The sequence below is a fragment of the Falco biarmicus genome, chromosome 7 (genome assembly GCF_023638135.1).
Source record: "Falco biarmicus isolate bFalBia1 chromosome 7, bFalBia1.pri, whole genome shotgun sequence".
NCBI classification, from domain to species: domain Eukaryota; kingdom Metazoa; phylum Chordata; class Aves; order Falconiformes; family Falconidae; genus Falco; species Falco biarmicus.
Window position 1 is genome coordinate 19,947,608 of NC_079294.1, and position 24,655 is coordinate 19,972,262.

The window sequence follows — 24,655 nt, forward strand, 5'->3', positions numbered from 1 at the left end:
TCCTTTCCTCAAGAACATTAGATCATTTTGAGGTTAGAACCTTTGATTTCATCACTATAAGTAAACAAGATAGGTAAATTGAGAGTCTGTACATATATGAATAAGAGCAAAGTGTTTGGAGTGAGTGAGATTATGAGATAAAAGAAAATTGTGTGTGTGTTAGCATAGGGAGAAAGAAAATACACAAATATCTTATTGAAGGGAATATTATAATTTGCTTCTATAGAACTGGAGCTATAATAAAAAAATACAAAATTATTTGAATTGATTAAATACTAATGGGAATAAGACTGAAGTTAAATGGTAAATGTAGCTTAGATATTAATTAAAATATGGATAATTAGATCACAAGATAATTTAACAAGGAAAGTAATAGCATTCTACTTACAGTAGTTGTCTAAGAGATTAAAGAAGTACACAGGTGTCTAACATACCCGTTGTAAGTTAGTGTGAGGAGGAGACAAGATGAGCCAAGTTCATTAAAACTTTGTGGACTATGATTCCAAACCTCCTCATTGTTATCTCTGTTTATCTAGTTGCTGATACTTCAAAAACTGCTGCTGTGTTGTTTCTTGCTGTTACTGTATTCTTTGGATGCTTACCTGCAAAACTGAAGCTAGTGGTTTATCTTTGTCCACGCTATTGCAAGACAAACCATGGGATCAGTGGTTGGACATTATTTATGAGAATCTGGATTAGAGATTCATCTGAAAGCCTTGGGTGAATAGCAGAACCCTTGTTAAGAGAAAAAACACACCTTATCTCTCTTAGAAAGCTTTCAAAGCAATGTTTCTAGAAAGAGTTGTTGCTCTGTCAAAAAGGGTTCTTTCTTTTTTCTTTTTCCTTTTTTTCTTTTTTTTTACAAAATAGACTGTTTAAGAATAATATTCCTTAAAACTGAATTTTCTGCGCTTTATATTTGTCTGAAGGAATTTTACATTTTTGACATAACCCTCCTGCAGATTATCTGCCTATAAGAAAAAATTTCTTCAGGTGAAGAAAGTGCTAAGTGTGTGTGAACTTTTAAGGTGGTGGGAAGTGATTCAGATTCCCATAGTAATGTTATCTAGAAGAGCAAATGAAATACACAGTGCCAGAAAGGAGCAAAAATACTTTCAGAGTATTAAAAAATTTTAAGTGGTGAAAGAACAGCTGTGTAAGAGTGTATAATGGAGACATAAATGAACACAGACAAATGTGACTGTAGAATTTTTCTGGAAGTGATGTTTTATTTTTTTATGAAGAATTATGAAATACCAATTTGAGATTGAAGAATATTCATGAGAGACTTTTTACGGGTACCATACTCTGCTCAGTCCATCATAATACCTAAGTCAGCAAGTGATCACTAATAATCTATGTGGAAATTCTTGCTGGGTTCATCTTTACCACAAATGTATTCTGACTGCTGTACACATACTAATTTTGTTGAAGTCTGAGGATGTCTTGCTGGGGCTTCTGATAATTCATTTTTCCACCACTAGAAAAAAAACCAACATATTTTTAATGCCTTTATAAGAACTGTATCTTTTAAAATTTCATTTATTAGGCTGCTTTTACTCTTTTCACAGCAAGTTGTCATCAGATCATTGTTAATCTGACAAAAGTTAGGGAAAAAGACAACCACAGTTTAGGAACCAAACTACTTTTTGTAATTGAAACATGAAATGTTTCAGCCGAAGAAGGGATTTTCAGGTTTGTTAGGAAAAGAAGTCCTAGAAGTAACTGGAGAGTCTTTTCTTACGCTTGAGTTGTCTGAGTGATTGATAGTATAGAAAAATGAATATCTTGTATAAACAAAGTGTTTCTTAAGCAATCAGTAAAACTGTAGTGTTACCAATTAATTGCTGTTTGTGCCGAGAGCTTTCAACAATGGACATTGTCTCTCAGGAATCACAGCACTTTACATTGCTTAGGTCCATAATCTGCAGATTTCTACTGACTTACATCTGGCCCTTAGTCATTTAACTTGGCAAGTTATTCTGGTTTTTGGAGCAGTGAGATTGAAGAAAACCTCCATTGTCAAAATGCTCTTTCTGAGCATCTGAAAACATAAAAAACATACAGGGAAGGATAGGGCCTCTAATGAGTTTTCACATTGTACCTGTTGCAGAGTTAGAATAAAACTTACAGTTTTAAATGAGAGAGATTGGTAAAGCTTCATCCTACAATACCTTATTGACCTAAGGATAGTGTCAGTTATTTAGAAGAGGAAGCATTCATAGTTGTCTTCAGATTCACCATTAGTTTTAAGTATTTTACAAATACAGTGCTTTCATTCTTTAAGAAGCTTCCACCTTAAAGGGCATAAATTTGGAGTTTCTGAAATAGCTGGTCATGGGAACTTAATGAACCCCCTGCTACTGTCTCAGTGCTGGAACCACCTATACAGAAAACCTTCTGAGACCCTTACTGTGCCACCATTTCTTTTTTAACAATGTTTTCTTTTCCCCACTGCACAACCAGGCTCGGCTCCCTTCGTGCTCATCCACCTATAGTGTTTCTGAGGTATACTTTGCACGTGTTCTCTCACACAGTTGACCTGCTCGCCTATCACACTTTTTTGGTTTTATTTACTTCTTTCTTTTTTGCATTGCACTGTGCACAAGTGGGGAAAAATCAGCTTGGGGCGGGGCAGATTTTGCATGATCAGTCGGCAACCATGTTCAGCGTGGTTTTAAAATCACTGTACCAGTCTGGGACCACCGTGATGTGTAGTCTAGCTAGGCAACTGCTATATAACATATGATCATAAATGATATAAAAAAAGCACCCTTAATTATCTATTACATTAAAATAAAACCCATGACCTTAGAGATGTCCAGGCTGAAAAACGCTGACTGTTCTCAGCCAGTGAAACTGGGAAGACTCTGTACAGATGGCCATCACATTATGATTACTAATTACCTGTGTAGGTGTAGGTGGTTTTATGATCTCTGAAGTTCATTGTTAATTCCCACATCTCTGGCTTGGGTCACTACCTACCAAAATGCATATACTGTTGTAAATACTTCCGTATCAGCTTCATAATAGTCTTCTACAATAAGGTATAGTGCCATCTTAGCAAGAATTGAAAAGAAAAATATATTCAATTTTGTAATTAAGGTGGGGAAAAAAAGGAGAAATATATTACGATAAACTAGAATTCACAACATCATGGGATAAAAACATTTTATTAGTTTATAAAATACCGTCAAATTAATGCCATGACCCACTATGTAAAGATTAGGCTTCAGCATATTATTAGAATTGATTAATGGATGAGTATAAAAGTAGTGGACTTGAATTTTTATGGAATGCTGAATCAATTTTGAGCACATACAGTTATTTATTCTGTATTTTAAAAGAATCCCTTAAAGTTGCCAAGATCTCATGAAAAGATGACAGTTTACGCTATCTCTTGCTGTGATCCAAGTTCTAGACTTTACATGAATATTCCATTAAGGAGGATCATACAAAATGCAAACATATAGAGCTCACCTACTCAGTGACTTTGCCCCTAAGCAGGAAGATCTGTGTGTAAGCAATAGTCTAATTTGTTCTCAAAAGCTTCTCAAGCAATCATTTCTAGCACTTCCTTATCCTTAGTACTATAAAGGTTTTTTTCTAGTTTCAGTGTATGAACAGGCAAAAGTTCTAATAAAAAAGTTTTTAAGAAGAAAGATGCTTACAGTCATAGATTATGTCACTGATGCTTTTTCTGTCATAGATAAGTAGTTGCTGTCTGGATCCACCAGGAGACAAGTCAATTTAAAAATAATCAAGTATGTGTTCTTAAAAGCATCTGATAGATATTCTGTAGTTTGTTGTGCCTCGTTACTGTATGATAAGAAAGCCTCCCTGTTTTCATCATGATGGTCATCAAAACACCAATACAGAATAAATCAGTAATACTATACGTATACACATACAAAGACACTCCTTCCTAAGCTAATACAGGAGCCATAAATAAAATTTAGTGCTTACAGATGCAAGACAAATGCCATCCTCACTCAAACAGCCGTTCTTCTGAATGATCTCTATGAAATCAAGAAAAAGGGCTGGATCAACAGGCATTTCAGCTTGATGACACTTTGTTTCCAAATAATACAACCGTGCTAGTTCATACCGGCAAAATGGGAACGTGCTTTTATGGATTATGAAGTAAATAAATGATTTCCAGGGAAACTGGACTCTTCTTGCTTTGCCTGCAACTTCAGCTATTTGTCCTTTTCGCATTCTGGAGGGATCGCTGTCTTTGAAAGAAATACAGACCAAGGTATTGTGGCTGGTGGCTGGTCAATATGTATGGGTCTCCTGCTTAATCAGATGCCAGGAACTGTTTTGCCTTCTCCAAAGCTGTCAGGCCATAGTACCAATTAGTAATCTTGGCATAGTTAGATTCTACTGTAACTGAAGAAGAAAACTGGAATATTAAGTGCATGAAAACTTAGTGAACACTCTCCACAAAGAATGGCTTTGGAATTTGTGGTAAAGAACCTGCTAGCTGAAGTATCAAGGTGACACTGCAAGACTGTACAAGCAATTCATCCTTTGTGCTCTGTCCAAAGGGAAGATCTTCGTGTCTAAAATGCAGATAACCTGGCTGCCTGGTGAACCAGATCTTGTGATGCAGTTAAAACATTTCTAGCTGACCAGGATTTCATGCTCATGAAACATAAAGTGCAAGACCTAGGCTGCCCTTTTTTAAACTGCAAACTGAGGGTTTCAAAAAAAAGGAAACATTCTTCTCTGGTGACAGGATAGCACACTGTGCATTTTTGAGCTGTTTGAGCCAGCGGCAGATCTAAAGGAACAAACCAATTGGAACTGAAGATCTCTGTGGAAATTGTAGCTATTTGAAGAGGTGAGGTGGGATTGGAGATTCTCCGGGTCCGTAAGGGATTTGTAGTGTAGTTTCTAACTTTGTAAGAGACTCTTCATTCAGAAATACAGCTTATTGTCAGGATGCATGGCCAGCGATGCTCAATGTCATCTGCTGTTGTTTTGAGAAAATGGGAGAGGCTGCTATGAGTAAACAACATCCTTACCTCTAAATGGTATGATAGAAAATCTCCAAAACTGAGGTATTAAATCGAGTCCAATAGCCTGCCATTAATTTTGATCAAGGGGAAGAAAAGGAGTAATGTTGTATTGCATAATGTCTCATATCGAGGGGGAAAAAACAGATAGGATCTCAAGGTTGTTTCTTGTGTCTACACCTATTTCCATGGTTCTTATTCCAAGAAAATATTTTTCTTAAGCTGATTCTTAAGTACCAAATCCAGAGCTTCTGAATTTCTTATGTCCAAGGCATCACCAAATAGCATTGGACCTTCAGAGGAACACCAGCAACACAGAGACAAGAGAAATGGAATCAGTGCTGTGGGAATTCAGTTGAATGTGCCTTCTGACAAAGGTACAACAAGAGATAAAAGAAAACATAACTTAATATAAACAATTTCTGAAACCTTTTTTTTTTTTTAATGGACATCATAGATTGTAATAAAAAACTCCCTTACAATTTTATTTGCTGAGAAAAACTCTGAAATCAGATTAACTGCCATTCCTAGAGATAAGATGGCCAGAAATAAAAGTGATTTTTTCCTGCTTTTACATAGAAGGTCTTTGATTGAAGAAGTAAAAGATCTTCCAGCAGAAGAGAAATTTGGGATTTGTGTATTGTGCATTGTGAAAATTTGAGGTAGAATTTTCTGCCTGATTTTTTTCATAGAAAATATCTCGGAGTCCAATAATTAGGAGAAGCTTCTTTTCACCTGTTCCTTTTTATTTTTACCAGTTGCACTGGTGAAACTGTGAATGTGGTCAGCTGATGCCTAGTTGAAAGGAATGGGCAGAAAGTTTTTTAAAACTTCTACTTTCCTTTAGTTAGAGGAAAGTTTTTGTAGTTTGTTGAACTCCAGACATTATAGGGTAGTAGTACTATATACCTACTTAGCCCCAGCCAGCGCCTTAACAATTCTGCTTGTCTAGAGTGAAGTGCTGTCTTTGGTTCAATTAAATTAAATCAAAGTGAATTTCTTTAAAAAGTGATTCCATTGTGGCAAGAGAGATAAAGCTTTAATGCTCTAAAATGGTAAATGATAAAATATAAATTTATATTCTCTTTGCATTTCATGATACACAATAAAGGTTTTCCCCCTTCATGAAAACCAGTTAGCTCCATCCCTGTAATTTTTGTAAATGTTAGCAGGACTACTTAAAGGATTTTTCTGAGAGTAGAAGTATTAATTAGGAATGATGCTGACATAGCAGTTGTGCAGTATAGAATGTGTGTAATGTATCTATAATTTACGTTGTGACAAAATATAGTACATTTTAATTAGTAGCAGTAGTTAACTAAGAAATTTTTATAACAGGTTGACTTAGTACTTTAGAAGTACTCTGACTTCAGCTTGTATCTGAAAAATTCTGTACACTATGTAAAACTAACAGATTGACCAGTGAAGGTCCAGAGGCTCCTAATATATAAAATTTCACTTAGATAGTGTATATATATAGATATATTATATATAGACTTTTTATTACAAGCATCAGTCTCTCTCTCTCTGGCTTTCTCTCCCTCTCCTCTGGCTTCTGCATGTGCTACATGTTTGGCTGAAAGCATAATGAAGGAAACCTATCAATCTGCTTCTTGAAAGTATAGTGGCAGCAAAATATTTACTGCAGTACTATCCCCTGCTTTCTTGAAAAAAAAAATTTTCAGAGAGGGAGACACTCAGGTCTGTAGCTTGTCATATGTCTTATTCAACATCATGGAATTATTAGAACATGATGACTTGTGTTGTGAAAGATCTGCAAAGTTTGAAGTTAGTTTCCTCTCCCACAAAGTACATTATTTCCATGAAAATAGGTTTGGAATACGTATTGGCTGCATACTGATTGGTGGGATTTGATTGTGTACTTAACATGGTTAATGAAACAACAGAGACTTGTATTATCTTCCTGATAATACAAGAACAGAGGGACCAGTACAGGGAATTGGGTATCAGCAGTATTCAGAGAATAAGAGGAACTACTGTTTCTTACCACAGGTAGTCCTTTCAGAAACTGCAGGAACATTTTTAAGTGCTTTAGGTTAAAGTATTCTACATAGTATACATACAAAATGTCAAATAAATTAATCTTGTTCTTCAAAACTAAAGCCAGTTAAGAGACTCTTTCTCCTGCTTAGGCTAGTTTGATAGAAGACAATGCTGAAAGACTGAGAACTGCTACTCTCACATCCAGGTGTTTGCCAAGCAGCACAGAACCTAGAATTCAGTTTTAGGTAGGGGACGTTAAGTTCACTGTTGATACCTGTTGTAAATCTGCACTACATAGCACAACTGATTTGAGGATGGGTGGACTGCTTACATCTTAAGGGCAGAGGGGACTACTCTTGACAGTCAGATTCAAGGGCATCCTTAATGTATGCACATAAGCCCAGCATTTTGAATTTGCTGCCTACCTGCAAATTCTGCATCCAGGACTTTCAGAAGGCTTTTCTGGCTCCAGGAAGGTACGCCAGCTTCCTTGTGCTGGCTTGAGAATGTAGCAACCCCTTTGCCATCGTCTTTTAAAATTGGGTTTATTTTATCTAAAATGTTTCTCTCTGGATTTCTAACCAGTGGGCCATTAATGTGATTTTTGTTCATTCCAATATTATAACTTCAAGCTTTCCAGAAGCAGTTTGCTAGATAAAAAATTTAGAAGAATGAATTTAACCATGATAATTGACTGTGCAATTGTCAAATAACTGAAAAGGTCTTCAGTCAATTCTTAGGTACCACAGAATGCTTTCATGTCAGTATTGGTTTTATGATTATGGAAATATTTTAATATAAAAGAAAATCCTAAGGGAATATCCATACACAATGTCTGACGCTTGAATTGCATATTCTTAAAGGTCTGTCTCTAGCACTGTTTTTGATGATCATTAGAATAACAGCAAGAAAAGTATGATATAATTCTAAGAAATGTAAATAGATTTGAAATTCCATAGGTGGTCTTTAGGCTTTCAGGTATAATGAGTGAATTACATGGTTTTGTGTCATTACTGATCAGATTATTAGGTTGGTTTTGCACTCAGTATTTATGCCCTTGACTTGCACATTTTTAAAAACATATTATGCACAAACTTGATTAGAGTGGCACAAATTTTATATTTTGTTACATCAGTTAACTTCCACTTCTGTAATATGAAGATATCCCATAGATGGGGAAAGCACAGACAAAATCAGTCACACATAGTAATTTCTGGAACAAGAATTCCTGTTTCTTGCTTTTTCTTTTGTAAACTTTTCAGTCTATATATCAGCTGGAGAGTTGGGTGGGTGGGTTTTTTTCCCCAATATAGAGAATTTCACTTAACCTTTGTAATTCAAGTGAAAATGTGTTTCGGGAGATGGAAGGCCATGACTGAGAAGAGCGGACTTGTGCCCTTTATTTCCTCTAACATAAGATCACTCTCATGGCATAAACAAAGATTGCTCTTAGACAGCTAAGGCTATGCCTTGGATGGGGAAGACAAAATGAAGTAAATGTAAGCAGTTCCTCTCCATTTTCTTCCCCGCTTTCAGCAGATAGATAGAAGTCCAGCAGATAGGCAATTTGATTCTTTACATCTAACATAAATATGCTGATCTGAACAAAAATTGCTACATTAAATTGAGCTTGCCTGTTTCATTGCCTTTTGAACCCTATATGTTTTGTAGAGATGCTCTTTGAAATTTGAATTAAAGTTTTTCCAAGTTAGCTCTGTTCACTAGAGGGAAAGTTGAGGTTTTCATATTGATTACAACATGGCTTTAATTAACTTGCTAATAAGTCCTTAACCAGATCTTGAGCCTGAAAACAAAAGTAGGTCTTTATGTACCTGTAATCTCTACAGATCAGAAATAAATGAACACAACGGAGCCAGTCAGGATCCACTAATCCTTTGAGTTTTGTCCAGCTATATTGGTACAATCTAGTTCTGTTTTTCTGTGGGTCTTTCTTTTTGCAGTTGCAAATAGGTTTCGAAGTCAAATTAGAATTTGTATGTATTTCTGTTTCAAACATGAACAAGAGATCAAAGCTTTCTATTTGGCAATTGCCATTTAAAGAATTACATTTTTTCTGTTGCATTTTGCTTTGCTAATAGTACTACCTTACTCTAGGCTTAAAAAAAATTGAATGAATTAAAATTCTTGCTTTCAGAGAAACGTGGTTTCCTCAGTGCACATTAAAATGCAAAAGTTTGTGAAAAGCCAGTGATCTAGTTTCCTTATTCACGGAAAATAGCTTTGCTATTTCTGTCTTCATTCTTGTTATTAGGATTAATAGCTGCACAAAATACCTTCTGTAGCATCCTCTCTGCCATACCAGAATAGAGAACTGTTCTTGCTACAAAAACTAGATGTCGTATCGAGAAAGGCATTCATGACAGCTCATGAGGGAAAGTATGGCAAAACTTTAAGTTACATCAGGAATGAAAGTGCGTTATTTTAATAATCTGATCAAGGTATACATGAATGACTTTGATGAATGGCATCTTGGATATTTACAATACAATTATTTTTTTAAAAAAATCATTAATAAATGTTACTATATTTTTACTTTGAATACAATTTTTGTTTGCCCACTGCTGAATCTTAAATTAGATCTATTATTAGCTCAAAGCAAAATTTTACTTAATCCTACAGATTCTCTGTGCATGGTACTTACCTTGTGACTTCTGTCAAATAAAATTATTCCTTCATATTAACATTTTGTACTTATTCTTTTATTCTCTACTAATAAGTTCTGTTCAAGCATAAGTTCATTTACAAAGAACTATTTAACATTCAGGAGAGTGGTAAACCCAGGGATTTTGATTGGCATCTCATTTCATATTAAGATTTTGGCTTAAACCTTAAACCTATTCAACTTACCAAAATCATAATACTTTTTGTTGATTTTAATTATGGTGCATTATAATATTTTATTATTATGCATTCTAGCTGTGCATTTATTAGAGAGAGAATAAATAAAATTCGAAGTGTCTGTTAGGAAGCATAGGCACTAAGAAAGTGAATGATAAAATCACAGCTGTTTTCCAGATAGTGTTGTATACATTTCTGTATTCTAAAAATCAAGTAATTCAGAAATAATTTCCATCCTTCCCTATTGGGAACTTTAAAATTCTTTGCTTTTTGTTTCAAGACAAGTCTTTATGTTTTTAAATGCCCATCCCTGAATAATTGGCTTTCTTCTTCTTCCACAAAATAGGGAGACATTTCACCCTGCCTTATGATAGAGATGTGCAATCCTTTATGAAACAGATTAGGTCAAGTCAGAGCATTATGAATGGCTTTTTTCTTTTGATTGGTTATAATTTAGATGCATATATTTAATCTGCATTTGCATTTTCCAAAGTCAGTCTTGTCATTCTTTCTCTAGAAACACATCCATTTAAGCAAAGAGGTTTTTTCCATTTTCTTGTGCTGTACCTTACTGTATGGCATCAAAACTGGCTAGATTAGATATAACTCTGAGATTTGTTTTCTAGACAACCAGTGTTTTCTTTTTAAATTCAGCAGCAAGCTGTTCACCAGCATAAAATGTTTAGTATTTATTTGTTCAGGTTTTACTAATTAAATCAGTTTGTTTGAGAAGCCAGACATTTGTCTGCATTCCTTACACTAGGAATAACACTCAGTGCAACTGCAGTCAAGTTTCAGCTGCCAAAGCAGTCTAACTCTTCAGTCAGCTTCAGAAACAGAATCTATGGAAAGTTCGTCTAGAGTCTGAAGTAGTAATCAAAGCTTCTATTGCATTGCTAGTATGGCTTTTGGAGTAACCACTGATGTAAAATGCCATACATGTGACCTAAATTACATGTATCTATAGTGGACAGTGACTGTTTTAACACATGGAAATCAGATGTACATAGCAGTGTCAGTATCAGTAACATGTAGCTTAAATATCAGTGGGTTCCCATCGGTGGTCCCTGCATTATCTTCCTGGTTTTCCAGTTTTTCAAATGCAGTTTTGTAACGTGGAACAAGTTTTTTTTGCTAAGCATAATTACATACGGTTTTCATTTAAATGCTGGAGGGGAGAAAGAATGTCCCTATTCACATTATTTTCCATATCCCTTTTTCTTCTATAAACGTCCAAGATTCACTACTGCTAGAAGCCCAGCCAAATTAATATTTTGTTCTAAGGTACATAACTGTTGTGGGGAGACTGGTGGTCATCATTGTGCTGGACCTTGCAATCCAGACTGCCAAATTCAAGACAGCACTGAAGGAATCTCATCCTTCGGAGCCTTTAAGGCTCAAAGCAAATTCCTTCCTAAATGTAAATACTCTTCCTACGTTTGTATTTCTGATCACTTTCAAAAATAATTTCTAGCTTGGGTTTGACAGTATAGTTCTCAAGTGCAGCATTTCCTTGATTCCAGCCTCTTCTTTCCATAGCTTATGAACCCTCTGAAATCATCACTTTATTCACCCATGAGGATTCTGATTTCACTTTAAGGATTCTCCTCAGAGGAATATAGGCTGTGTTTCTGCCTCAAATTGAAGGCAGAAACCTAGCTCTTCATACAGTGAGTTCTGATACTTACTGCTTAGATGGATTCATGGACTGAAGCTTGATTTTCCTTACAGTTGTTGCTCCCTGATTTGAATTTTAACTTTAAAAAGCTTTGTTCATTTTTATACTTGAAAGCGTACAAGTCTGAAGTTTTGGCTGAATGCTGTATACATCAGTGACTATAATGTACACCGTATATAAGATTATTGTTACCTGTGTTTACTGGTTTTTGCTTTCGTACTTGAAGCTCTTCAAATTTGATGCTTCTAGCTCAAATGAAAATGTTAGTCTTACCTAAAATCAACTCCATCAGAGTTAGGCTGGAGCAGAAATTCTGATCGAACCACATGGGTTAATATATGTTTTGTTCCTGGTCATATAATTAAAGTCATCCAACCATCCACTTTAGAATTATAATAATGATAAAAATCACCAAGCAAATGCCAATGGAAAAAGCTGAAATTTAACTTTAAATATGCCTGAAAAACATAAGAAATTGGGTGATGGCCTTCTGTTGACTCTAGGCCTGAAGATTCACTCGTTAGTAGATTGGTGACTTTTGAAGTTTATAATTGTTTTGAGTTTGTTGTTACTGTTTTTGTGTGTTCATATTCTTTGGACATAGAAATGGAGGGAATGTTCCCTGTGTTCAGCTTCCAGAAGGTAAGATTGTAAGCATGACATCCAGGTTGCAGGCTTCATTAGCAATTACAAGTTCGATTGAGAACCCTTTGAAGCTCAACGAGGAGGTGCTTTTTCACTCCCACAGATCTTGGATCAAAGGGATGGAGGCCTGGAGGCCTTGAACCAGGTTGGAACAAAAGCAGCAGAAGATAAAAGATCCAAACAGATCTCTGTCCCTTTCTCACCAACATCTATTCAGATGTTGACAATAACTAGATATTAAGAAAACTGAATTTTGTTTCGTAGTTGTCGCAGGTGGGGTGGGTGGTGACGGCAGCTGTTCTGCTAGCAGTTCAGGAAACACAGCTGGAACAGAAAATGTGATGCTGTAGCAGAAGGCCCTGAGTGGGTACCAAGGAAGTCTATATTGCATTTTCTGTCTCCAAATTAACATGAACTTTCACTAAGGAAAGACTTCTTACATCATTTTCAGGGGTACTCATTTTCTGTATAACTAAATAATTCCCCATTCAGAAGAGAAACATGTAAAGAACTAAATAATTCCCCATTCAGAAGAGAGTTTGGATAATGTTTAGTAAGTAAAACATGAAACTAGTTTTTGAACAGGGAGATTAAAATGAAATAGCCTTATCTTGTCTCATGTAGAAGACTGGCTGAAAATAATCATGATGACATCATAATGCCTACATGTCAAAGGGAAAACAAAGAGTTGCACATATCACATTGATCTGCTGTGTCCTGAACGTTGTGTTTCACTTAAACATGACAGTTTTGCTTGACTATATTTGAACAAAAAATTTAATTTAGAATTCTGATTTTGAGGGTCACACCATTCAAGAAAAACAGTTTCCCATTTTTTTGCAGTAGTGTGGAAATCTCCTTTTAATGCTGCGTTGAAATTGGCTGTTGCTGGGTCAAGAAACAGAACTATGAAAATAGTTAAGATTTCATTTAAAAGCAAAACGCTTGTAATAGAAATGAAACTTTTTAAACTGTCAGCCCTAGGGTATGTCAAAAGTTAGAGAGTAATTTATGGTGTGCTTGAGGCCAAGAACTTCTGTACATCACCTATATATTTTTAGTCCATCTGATTGACAGCAGCTTGAAAAGCTGCTGGTTGACAGCTGGTTGAACCGGAACGGACAAGGAGTTTAAAAAGCCTTAATGCTGGTTAGATAGGATGTAACTCAGACATCTAGCACATACTTGTGAGGCTAAGCAATTCAATCAAATTGCCAGGGTGTGAGTTTCTATGAAAACAGGCAAATAAATTCCATTTCTCTGGCAAGCAACAAGGACAACAGGAATCTCTTTCTCTTACATCTCTTTGGAAAGAAATTTTTTTTTCTCTGCCTTTATTTACACTATCAACTTCTCAAACTGGAGAAGACTTTCAGAGCTTTTAGTGAACATTTAACATTTTCATTCAAACAAATAAAAGATCTTGTTCACAGCTAATAATACAAGTAGTAGACATTTTGATGTTCCCAAGTGTGATGTTCCTAGAGATTTCTTGTGTCTTACAATTCCCACTTGGATTCTGTTAGCACAGATTAGAAATATCTGTGTGGATATTTGTTGAAGTTTGTGCACAAATTACTTGGCAATAATTTTTATGTCTTGATTTAATACAGGCTTTAGCTTACACAAGATGAGTGTCCTCTCCATATATGGGTATTATAACTAATACTGTTTCTCTGAACAAAACTGGTATGATTTTGAATAAGCCCTGAACAGCCCCTAAAATATCACAGAAACACGCTGTCTTTCTAGTGTTATTCATACAGCATATCTGTATGTTGTCCCATACTTTTAAGAACACAAAAACCAGCTCATATTTTTTCTCATATAAACATAAACGTTTCATTAAAATTTCTCTGAAGAAATAAAACCCACTTCCTTTCTCTTTGCTTCTTTTTATTCTCAACTATCAAGCCTATGCTGCCGGTTTGTAGTAGCAAGTTTGCCTTCCCATCAGCTTTCTGACCAGCGGTTTACTATTTTGTCTCCTTTTTTGCTGTACGTATCATAGTTCTTCCTGTTTTCTCGTTCAGTGAGATGTTCAGCTTGCAGTTTTAGCTGGAATGTAAGATTTTGTTTGAACCCTCTCTTATTAATAACATTTGATTTTGCATCTCCAGGACAAGGTCAGTGTCCATTGAGAGATGACTAATCAGCATCTTATCCCAGAAAACTGCCCTTTGCCTTTTCATTTCATTTTGTTCCAAATATTACATAGTATCTTCTTTTATTTTATACTGCTCCTATAAAAGGAACCAATTCAGCCCTTGTGCTTCTGTGGTATATTCATCAACCCACTTCCACCTTCCTGTTCCAACAGTAGTTAAGATGAACCATAACCTGATCATAAAATTCCACGTATATGGTGAGTCTACTGGGAAACAATGATCACAATTAAATACATCTTTATGTAAAGTGTAGGTGACGAGGAAAAAACGCAGAAAAGAGAACTCAGTAGTATATGGATCTGAAGATGTTTTTTGTTCAGTGTCAAGTCTACCAAGCATAACATTTAATAAGTGTAAAAATCTGCTCCTAAAATTATTTTGGCTTCAAATGGTTTTGTGCTTATTTCTTCCCACTGACTCCAAACAAGTAATTCCATGTGTAGAATAATATATGATTCATATTTAAATTTTGGTGAGGTGAACCCTACCAACAGTGCTGCTCCTTTTGAAAAATGTGTTATTGAGTAATGTCTGCTGCTATCAAATTCCTTGAGCTCACTTTCCTTTCCCTTTCAGAGATGTTGTCAGTAGAACAAGAAAAAATTATTCTATAGTGTTGAACTGACTTCAGCCCTAATTCAGATGGCCATAAAGCATACTCTTAAGACCTTGCATGTTCAGCTCAGTGTAAAAGTGCTGTTTGAATAGGAATGCATTCCTGAAACAGGGCAATTGCATCTTGTATTAGGATTATTTAATCCTCAAATACTTTGTTGAATGTTTTCTGAAGTAAGCAATTCCAGACATATGTTTCCTGTGAAATTTTTAACAACTTCATTTTTATATTCCATATTAATTCAATCAAAGCAATTCTCTCTGTTCTTCAGATTAGATTTAAAACATCTTTTTTAATGAAAACAACCAATGTATTTCATTACATTTTTCAGTTTCCTTCTAGTTTAACCTTTTGTATATTGCTTAGAATAACAGGCCAAAATCAATGTTAACAGTATTATCACACCAGTTTGAGACATTGCTGTTCATGGTTTAGTTGTATTTTATATATTCGTTTACAGATAGTGATGAATGTATGTTGTACCGTTTGGGAAGGGGGGGAGGAAAGTACTTTAGGCAAAAGACACCATGCAGACCCCTACAATCGTAAATCAGATCATATGTGATTTGCAGTCTATTTAAAGCAGGCAAGTATTTGGGAGACCATGCAAATGGCATGTGCACAGAGTATATTGTACAGAACTCAGATCATGTAATCACTAATAAATCACACATAGAAAAAAGCAGCAGCAGCGTACTTTCCCACATCACAGAGAATAAATTGTCTTCATAAACCTGCTGAAGTTTCAAAGAGAGGTTGTTTGAGTTATGCACTTTCTTACTGACAGCAAGATGTAGTAGGTGTAATATCTCATAAACAAGCCTGCCTGGTGTTGATGAGACAGTTGGAGGAGTACAGTCCTTAAACGGTTAACGGCTGCTGTGCTTTGCATACCCTGCTTCCTTCATTACAGCTTGGCGAACTCATTCCCTTTGCTGTACCTTAGTCCTCTGTATGTCTGTATGTATGTTTGGGTTTCTGCTGGTGGTTCCACATTCTGCATGCTTTCCTCAAAGTGGAGCAATGTGCTTTCCCATAAATAACAAAGATTATGGGTTAGCTTCCTACAGGCTCTGTGTTCCTGAGAAATGGGCTCTTTCTGTTGGTGGTAACTCATGTTTTGATGTCATTGTTCTGAATTGTTCTTCATGTTATAAAATTGAATTTCAATGTACTCCCATAAGAGTTAGCTTTTCATATTGGGCTGGAAACTCTTCATCTTTGTGTAGCAATTTGTTTTATTATAACCAATGGTTTTTAATTGTACCTCCCATAATGAAGAGCTGACTTAATACTCTGTGCTAATCTTGTTATGACTTTAAAAAGGTAAGTAATTTCTCTAACCATTCCTAAGTCATGGTAAATTGTTAAAGGGTTTTTCAATTTTCTTTTTTTCTTTATTTTTCACATGATTTTTTCACTTGTAGCACAGATTTTTTCTTTGTGTCTTTTCTATTTTTCTTGTAAAAATTTTTTTGTGGACTGATTTTTATTTGCAGCAAAACATACCTTGTAAATTTAAATTAATCCAATTTAGTAGTCATTGATTTCATTTTTCAGACCAATAATGATTGCTAGACAGAAAATGTCAGCAGGACTCTTTATTTTACCATTCCCTTAATTTATTTTTGAGTACTTAATTTCACATTCTGTTCGCTACTTTAGCCTGTGGAAGAAAGCTTACTCTGCACTCCAGCATGATGAAATTATATCTTAAAGAACATAAAATCCAGTGTGCTTAAAAAACAGAGTAATGTGAACTGAATGCTTTGGGTTTGGTTACATTCTGCCTGAACTGTGCAGGGGAATGGTACTGGCTGGTAGCCCACTGTGTCTTCTGCCAAGATACTTTGTGAGCCAAGAGGCTGTAGAATGGACAAACAATAAATCTATACTTCCCCTGTGAGAGACAGCAGTAGATCGTTATTTCTGTAACTACCTGTGAATGAGACAAATAATAGTAAATAATAGTACTAATCACTCGCCCCACTCAGTCGTGGTACTGTACGCCAACTGTATGTTTAGTTAACAGTAGCTGTGAAAAGAATACAGGTTTTTTGTAAATGTCACATTAAATAACAAAGGAGTAAAACATACAAGTAATGAATATGATAAAAGGCACTCAAAGCACATGACCCCATTCATGCGAAGCTTCATTGCTGCTAAAACTATGTGTTAGAAAACTGGTGGGTTTTATTCAAAATCATTTTACTGCAGTTTTGTTTAAAAATAAGATTTAGAATATCAGTGTGCAATTCATATTAAACAGATGGAAGTATCATGTAATAACTAATTTCAATGTCAGTTATGTTCAAACGTGGTTTGTATTCTGCAGCTGTGAGCATAGGTTGGGGAACGATCAAGTCTAGCTGATCAAGCCTTTTACTTTATTATCATGGATTCCTCTTCCACAGCTGCTTTTAAAATTTGTGGGAAGCAAATTATTTCTCATACTGCATATGTTACCCATCAGGTGAGTGATAACATGGAAACTGTAGGCTGGGTGTAAGAAAACAAAAAGTAAATTTCAAGTCCTCTGTGTGCACAGAATTAAAAAAATGACCTGTGAGAGGCTGCGTGTGAAGCCAGCTGTCTTTTGTTGCCATTGTCATTTGGACACTGTAAGAGCAAAACTTTGTCAGCACGTTTTTTATATTAGAAGATTTGATCTGCAAATCTCAGCTGCTCTGTTCATTATAAATCTCTTGTTTTTGTCCATACACTAGCTCCACTATAGGTTGGAAGGGCTTAAAGATGAACTGAGGAGGAATAGAGGCTACAACTCGAGAGTAACTATTACTGCTCAAAGGAGCTGTTTTCCATTCGCAAACATTGCTTTGCGCTATGGGTTTGGGCTCCTTCTGTTCCTCCACTTTGTTGAAGACACTCTCTTGACTTTCATTTTACTTCTTTAGCACTGTCTTTGTCTGCTAACATTTTTCCTCCTTCTCTAGTAGCTTTTATCTGTGTCCTTTGGATCACATATTTTACTTAGTTTGTTTTAGTAGATTGTTTCAAATGTTTGTGTTTTGTATTTTTGGTTTTTTGCCTTTTTCTTTAGGACTATGTTATCTCACTGAGTTTCATTCCACAGTTTGCTGAATCGCTTGGTTATTTTGCAGCAGGCCCATTCCTCGTTTTTTTCTTTTCATATGGTTTTCAGTGAGAAATAAGAGAGCCTCTTCCATTTTAAACAGTAGTCTTACACACATAGGCCCATGTCTCCTTTTGCACACACCATCTTCTGCCTTGCCACGTCCATCCTGCTTCTCTCTCCGCCCCCCACCCCACCTCCGCCTCTCTCTCTGCCTCTCTCTTTCACGATTTCTTTCTTACCATTATACCATCTTTTTGGTCCAGAATTGTCTTTTGGTAAATTACAGGTAAACATTTACTTCTTCCAAAGAGAGTTCATGTCATGCCTTTGAAATCTGGTAAAACAACTCTGGGCCAAATTTGGGCATCATTAATATTTTGTTTGCAGTTTTCTTGTATAGTATTTTTGGTGGGAAGGAGGGAGGGTTTGGGGGATTTCTGTTGATTTTTTTTTTAAACAACAGTTTTTTCAGGGAAGGACACCATAACCCACTCTAAGTTGCAACATTACTTTCCATAAGTTATTCCATTACAATAAGTAGACTGTGTTGCGCTGTAGAATCCAAATTTCTTTATGTGAATATACATTTGGGGCAAGCTGCTGTGGAACAGAAGAAAGAGGTTTAGAAGTTGGGGCACAGTTGGTTTCAGCCTTAAGTGGTGGTTCCTTTCTGAAGACAGCTTTTGGGGGGTTGAGTGTGCACCATTCTTCATCAATTCTTAGACCATACATACTCACTTTCTAGGCAATTTTTCTGGAATTGCAAATTGACACTGTAGTCTGAAAGATAATCTGGGTTCACTCCTTTGCTTTTTCAGCAAAGAACAGTGGTGCTGCAGGGAAATTACACCCTCAGCGTCACCTGTGCTATTCCACTTCCTTCACCACGTCTACCCAGTTTTACTTTTATTATCCTCTCACTGAAATTTGGCAAAACATTTGTCAGTACGGTAAAAAAGAGAAGGAAACCGTTCATCCTCTCTCTGAGATTTGCCTCCCTCAGAAGTTTACTTTAGCTGGGGTTTTGTCCACACAGGAAGCTTGTTAAAGTGTTACCAGTTCAGCCAGCTGACCTGCCAGAAGGCAGCCTGCTGGTCAAAGTAGTTACCTAAAAACTTGCAACTTCAGTGTTACTACACAATGTATACAAGGTTTCCAAACCTGAGAAGAATTAACAAGAGCTGATGCTTCGGTATAGGTAAAGTTTAAACTGTGTTGTGTTTACAGGACTGATACTCTTCAAAAAACAATTCTTTTTAAAATCTGTACAGTAAACGGATGGAACTCTATAAATACCCAGTGTTACTAGAATATTAGACCAGCGTGAATCCTCCCATTTCCCCACAGTCAGACTACAGTGTCTGGAATAGCACAGTGGGAGCTAAGCATCTAGGAAGAGGATTTGTTGAGAAGCCAGTTGCCATCCTCACAGTTACTTTTTAAAGTAGAATTGCACTGTAAAATTCATTCTGAGCCTAGCATTTCCTTTAACCAAACAGAAACAAGTGAGTAAATTTATCTGGCCCCAGCCAGGAGCTGTTGATACAATTTTGAAGAAGTCTTACTAGATGTCTTCAGAATCAACGCAATCTAAATTGAGTATTTTTAAGCTCTTTCTACAATACCTGAAAATATCAATAATAGAATTTTAAAGCAGGTCGTGATAATATAGTTATGTTAGTATTTTGTCTAATCATAAAACAGGGCCTAGATTCAGAGTTACTGTAATTACCGTTGTATAAGGAAATGTGGATATTCTGTTTAAAACTAGAGCTTGACACGTAATTTTAACCACTGTGTTCTTTGATTTCACTCTATTACTGTCCTTAGGCCATCTTGTTTCTTATGTGGGGGGTGGAATCAAATTGTTTGTATCAGATCCTGACCATCAGCTACTACCCTTCTGCGTAAACGTACTTATCTCATACAGAGTATGTAAGAATGTTCCTGAAAATACATATAGCCTCTGTCTTAGATCCCAGGAGCTTGCCCATTATGTCTCTGTATTTTGCATTCTTGTTAACTTCTGTATCTCATAGACTCTGTGCTCTCTCTGCAGGTCCAGTCTAGGTGCAGCAGCAAGGAGAATATCCTCAGAGCAAGTAAGTACTGAAACTTCATAGCTCTGTTGAGAAACCAAGACTGCTCAGAAGACAGCAAATGACAGTCAGATGAGAAAGATATGGTTGGGACATAAGTGGATTTGCAGAAGAAATTTCATAACTTAAGGCAATGAAATTCAGTCCAAATAGGAAATTAAAGAAGTGTAAATAGCGTGTCATGTCTATGTATTAATCGATAGTTGCCTTTTAATTTTTTCTTTCAGGTTTTTCTTCTAATGACATGGAGGTCTGTGTTGTTTGTGGTGATGTATTATTGTAAACTATCATGTGTGTGCAAGTTTTTTGGGCAAAAAAGTCAACACTCAAAGACAAAGAAAGTGGAAATAATCAAACTAAGGATATATATGATTTTTATTTTCATACCTGAACATGAGATTGAATGTTGGGTTACATAATGCCAAACCAAAAAATACAAAAGTTAAGGATTCAAATTTGATCCAAATGACCTGTTCTTTAATTTGCACAACTCCTTTCCTTTGTTTTATGGAAATCTTTTCCGGTCTCAAATTTGATCCACTATATATATATATGTGTGTGTGTGTGTGTGTGTATATATATATATATATATACATATATATATATATATATAAAAAAAACTCAACAGGAATAGGAAGTTGTTTTAGTGATAATAGAGAAGACCGACAGGAATTTTCTACCTGATACAACCAATTGACTTCACTGCTTCAAAGCTAGAGGATTATTTTCTCATATGAAATGCTGCTTAATATAAGTAGTTATTTTTAGAACCATCTGACATTTGACATTAGTGAAAGATAACTTGGGAATGTCTGAGGAGTTGTTCAATGCCATTTACTTGTAATTAAAAAGCACCACTTAGTCATTTCAGAATTTACAAAATCATTATTTGTCTCTGGGTCTGTTTAAATTAATGATAATAAGATAATGACTCTAAAAGGAGAGTTAGCATTTGTTTGTGGGAGGAAACAGGGACAGAGAAGGGTTAGTAGTTACATGTGTGTCTTGTTCCTTTCTTTGTTATGGTTATTCATGCTGTTAAAAATATTCATATTTTTAACACCTGAAGGAGCTTTATTTTTGAAGTATGTATTTTCATGGCTTCTCTTGCAGAAGTAATGGGTGTTACTTTTGGTGTTGGAACAACGTTTGCAGAGGTTAGGGGATGTTATCTATTTTCAAAACAGATGTGTTGAAGAAGTCATCAGTAGATTTTAACAGAATGTTTGACTTAGAGACAGAGTTCCAAATCTGAAGCTAGTACTCTGGACACCATTCAGAGTATTCGTAGCCTCTGAATTCATTCAAGTTTTAAAGGTTAAAGAGGTGAAATGCTGGTTTCTGAAGTAGCTCACAGGGAGTTTTAGGTAGCAGTAAAACATAAAAGCACATAATGGCTGTAGCATAAAGGTTGTTTGCTGCCACAGAACTCCCCCAGCTTTCACTGCTGTGACATTTTTTCCTAGCATCTTCCTTCATTTTTTCCAGCTTTTCCTTTTAGAAAATAGTTTCTTAATTTATAAAGTCAGGAAAAAGTTTTTAACATATATTGTGGGGAATCTGTGGGACCTGCAGGAATTATGGTGCTGCTAAGCAGGGTTTCTTTCTCTGCAAAAGAAAAGTATGGGAAGTTTGACTGTGTCTCACAAATGCTTTCCTTTCCTTTTCCTCATTTTTATGAGGTTGCTAACACAATACAGGCATAATAACATAAAATGTAAGCTTGCTGGGGACATCCTGATTGCTAAATCCAGGAATGCAGTTTTTCCGCTAGTTACACTTACATCTCACAGTAGTTTAATTCGGATCATTCAAAGAGTTTGTCTAAATAATTTCTTCCAGACTCTTTCTTGGGACTGGAATTAGATGGGCAGTTTTATTTGTCTCTACTTCTTCCTTTTAAAGATAGTTTACTGGGTTAACAGCAAAAAAATAATTAATGAACAATCTCCCATGTAGAGAGACAAGCATGTGTCAGTGCTGAAAGAAGTTGTGTATATACAGATTGATTAAGCGACCTTCTCTTCTGAAGGAAAAACTTAGATTGCATGATTGTTTTATTACTTTTATAGTTATTTTTTATTAGAAGTCTAGACTTTATGCAAGAATCTTTTTTTTTTTTCCCAAAATTTGAAGGAATGTGCAACAGCAAAAGGGATATTTAGGTAGCTATTGCAAAGCAGAATCATGTAACTAAAAATTAGGTTCTATTATTTTTTAATGCTATCTTATTATAATTTATGTTGCTTTAGGAATATCATTACATATTACATACAGAACATCATCCACTTTGGCTCTCATAAACACCTTCTTGCTCTAGGCAAATCCATTTAAGATATTTCTACAACTGTCATTTTCTTAATCTTTTGGTTTGTACCTGTTACTCTTGTTTATGTATTCCTGCAATAGTTCCCTCTCGTCAGTTGCTCATCTTGACTTTCAAAATCCTTCAGAGCTTATTGTCCCCTTGTTTACTCTCTCAGTAAGTACCAAGAAATCAAACATGCTGTTGGCTTCATTTTCGAACAACTTTTGTCATCATTTCTCCCAACCTGTCCCTCATACTTGGGAAAAGTAGGCTTCCGTTAATGCATCTACTACCTTCACTCAAATTACACATTTAAATGTCACTTTGCTATGGTGACTACAAAATCTTGACAGTGGGTAGGATACTCGCTAGCTGGAAGCACATCTGCTGTCTTGACTGTCCAGTGGTTTTGTTGTGCTCCCCTCTGTCCTCCTTTCAAATCTTTGGCTCCCATCTCACTCCTGGATTGCAGACTCGCTGGGGCAGTGTCCCTTTGTGTTTTATCTGTGCACTGCACGTAGCAGATTGAGATGTGTTTGTGGGGAACAGAACGAGGGGTGAATTGTCCTGAGTTCATAGTTCATAGAACCGAGTTAGCCTCAGATTACGATCCTCAGTGTAAAATACTGCATCGTTTTGAAGGGTTCGTGTTTCTGATTCACTGATCCTTTTATGCTCATCAAAACTTCTGGTATGTTTTTCATTACAAGTAGGGATATACACTTTTGTGAACTTTTTCAACTGTAGATTGCATTTTGTTTAAAATCTCTCTTTTGATTCTAGTTGAATATAGTGCCTTCCTAGTGTCTGGCATAAATGCCGATAGTGGTAACTAACTGATTTAATTTTCCCCTAAGTGCCGGATTAATTTCAGTAAAATGGTTTAAATGAGTATCACTGTGTGTAGCCTACATAAACCTGGTGCTCTCTTGTTGCAGGTCACAGTGCTGTTGACATTACCAAGGTAGCAAGAAGACACCGCATGTCTCCATTCCCATTGACATCTATGGACAAGGCCTTCATTACAGTTCTGGAGATGACCCCAGTGCTTGGAACAGAAATCATCAATTACAGAGGTATTTTAAGTTGGACTCTTTGTGAGGATTAGGGTGGTTAATTCCTTATTTTACAGCCTTCATAAGCTCTTGATCTTTTATTAATGTTGTGAGGTGTCTGAGACAGTACCTTCTCCAGGAGAAACTGCTTTAGGAAATGCCAATAATAGGAGAAGAAATCTGCTGTCAAAGTCAGGTGACTGTCAGCTGAGCTCAGTGCTGTTCCCTGAAGATACCTGTAATGGAACTCAAATATATCAATGAATTTTCTTCTGGTCTGTGTTACATCCGACAAAGCTAAAATGTAGAAACCACAATTTGCCTTAGTGATTGATTGAACACTGGACTTCCGTAGATGCCAAGTATAGTGATCGTTCACTCTGTTCACGTACTGTAGGAGATTCTCACTAAAACCCCTTTCCAAACTGCGATTAATGAACAAATCAAAGCAATTATTGGTTCCAGGTCACTTTTTTCCATGTCTCTATCTTTACGGTTCATCTCAGTCTGTTTTTCCGGATCCTGCTTGGCCCATTGGTCATTCCAGAATTTGCCTCCTCTTCTGATAAACACAACATAATTCCCTTTCTATTCTACCAGTACATTTGATCCTTTTCTGATATTTACTTGCATTTAACATTTGATTTATTGATACTTTGTAATCAAGCATAACTGTTGTTGATTTATACAGTGAGGTTGTCTTAAATGGCACCAAACAGCAGGCAAAATGTCAGACCTTGTGACTGTGTCTATACTTATAAATAAATGGGGACAGATGAAGCCGTTGTCTGGCCTTAAAAGGAATCAGCAGGGCCCTCTCACGTTTATTCAGCTAAACGATCCTCCCTCCTGGAACAGTGTGTTCATAGTGCCTGTTAGGTGTCTCCCTTGCTTCTGCTATCCCTTACACCAAGCCTGGGCATGATCTGGGAGAGTGTTCTTGGCATAGAACAAAACCATGACAGGGAGCTTGCTGGCAAGTAATCCTAATGTAGGTAGGGAAGAGGAAACCTCCTCCAGGGATTCCTCCGGATTTTCCAAAGGTGAGGTGGTGAGTGAAGAGAGAGCAGAACCGCAAGCTTCAAGAGGCAGAATGTTTAGGACA

At 36.1% G+C, this 24,655-nt stretch overlaps 1 protein-coding gene across 9 annotated transcripts in view; it reads left to right on the plus strand.

Annotated features, from left to right (window-relative positions):
- The window catches only part of GPHN (gephyrin), a 296,958-nt gene that overhangs the window by 223,114 nt on the left and 49,189 nt on the right, over positions 1-24,655 (plus strand). For all 9 annotated transcript variants that reach the window (XM_056345747.1, XM_056345749.1, XM_056345748.1 and 6 more), the window contains 2 exons: positions 20,148-20,190; positions 23,434-23,571. In XM_056345747.1, the coding sequence (XP_056201722.1) occupies positions 20,148-20,190; positions 23,434-23,571 (181 nt within the window). The remainder of the gene's footprint in view (positions 1-20,147; positions 20,191-23,433; positions 23,572-24,655) is intronic.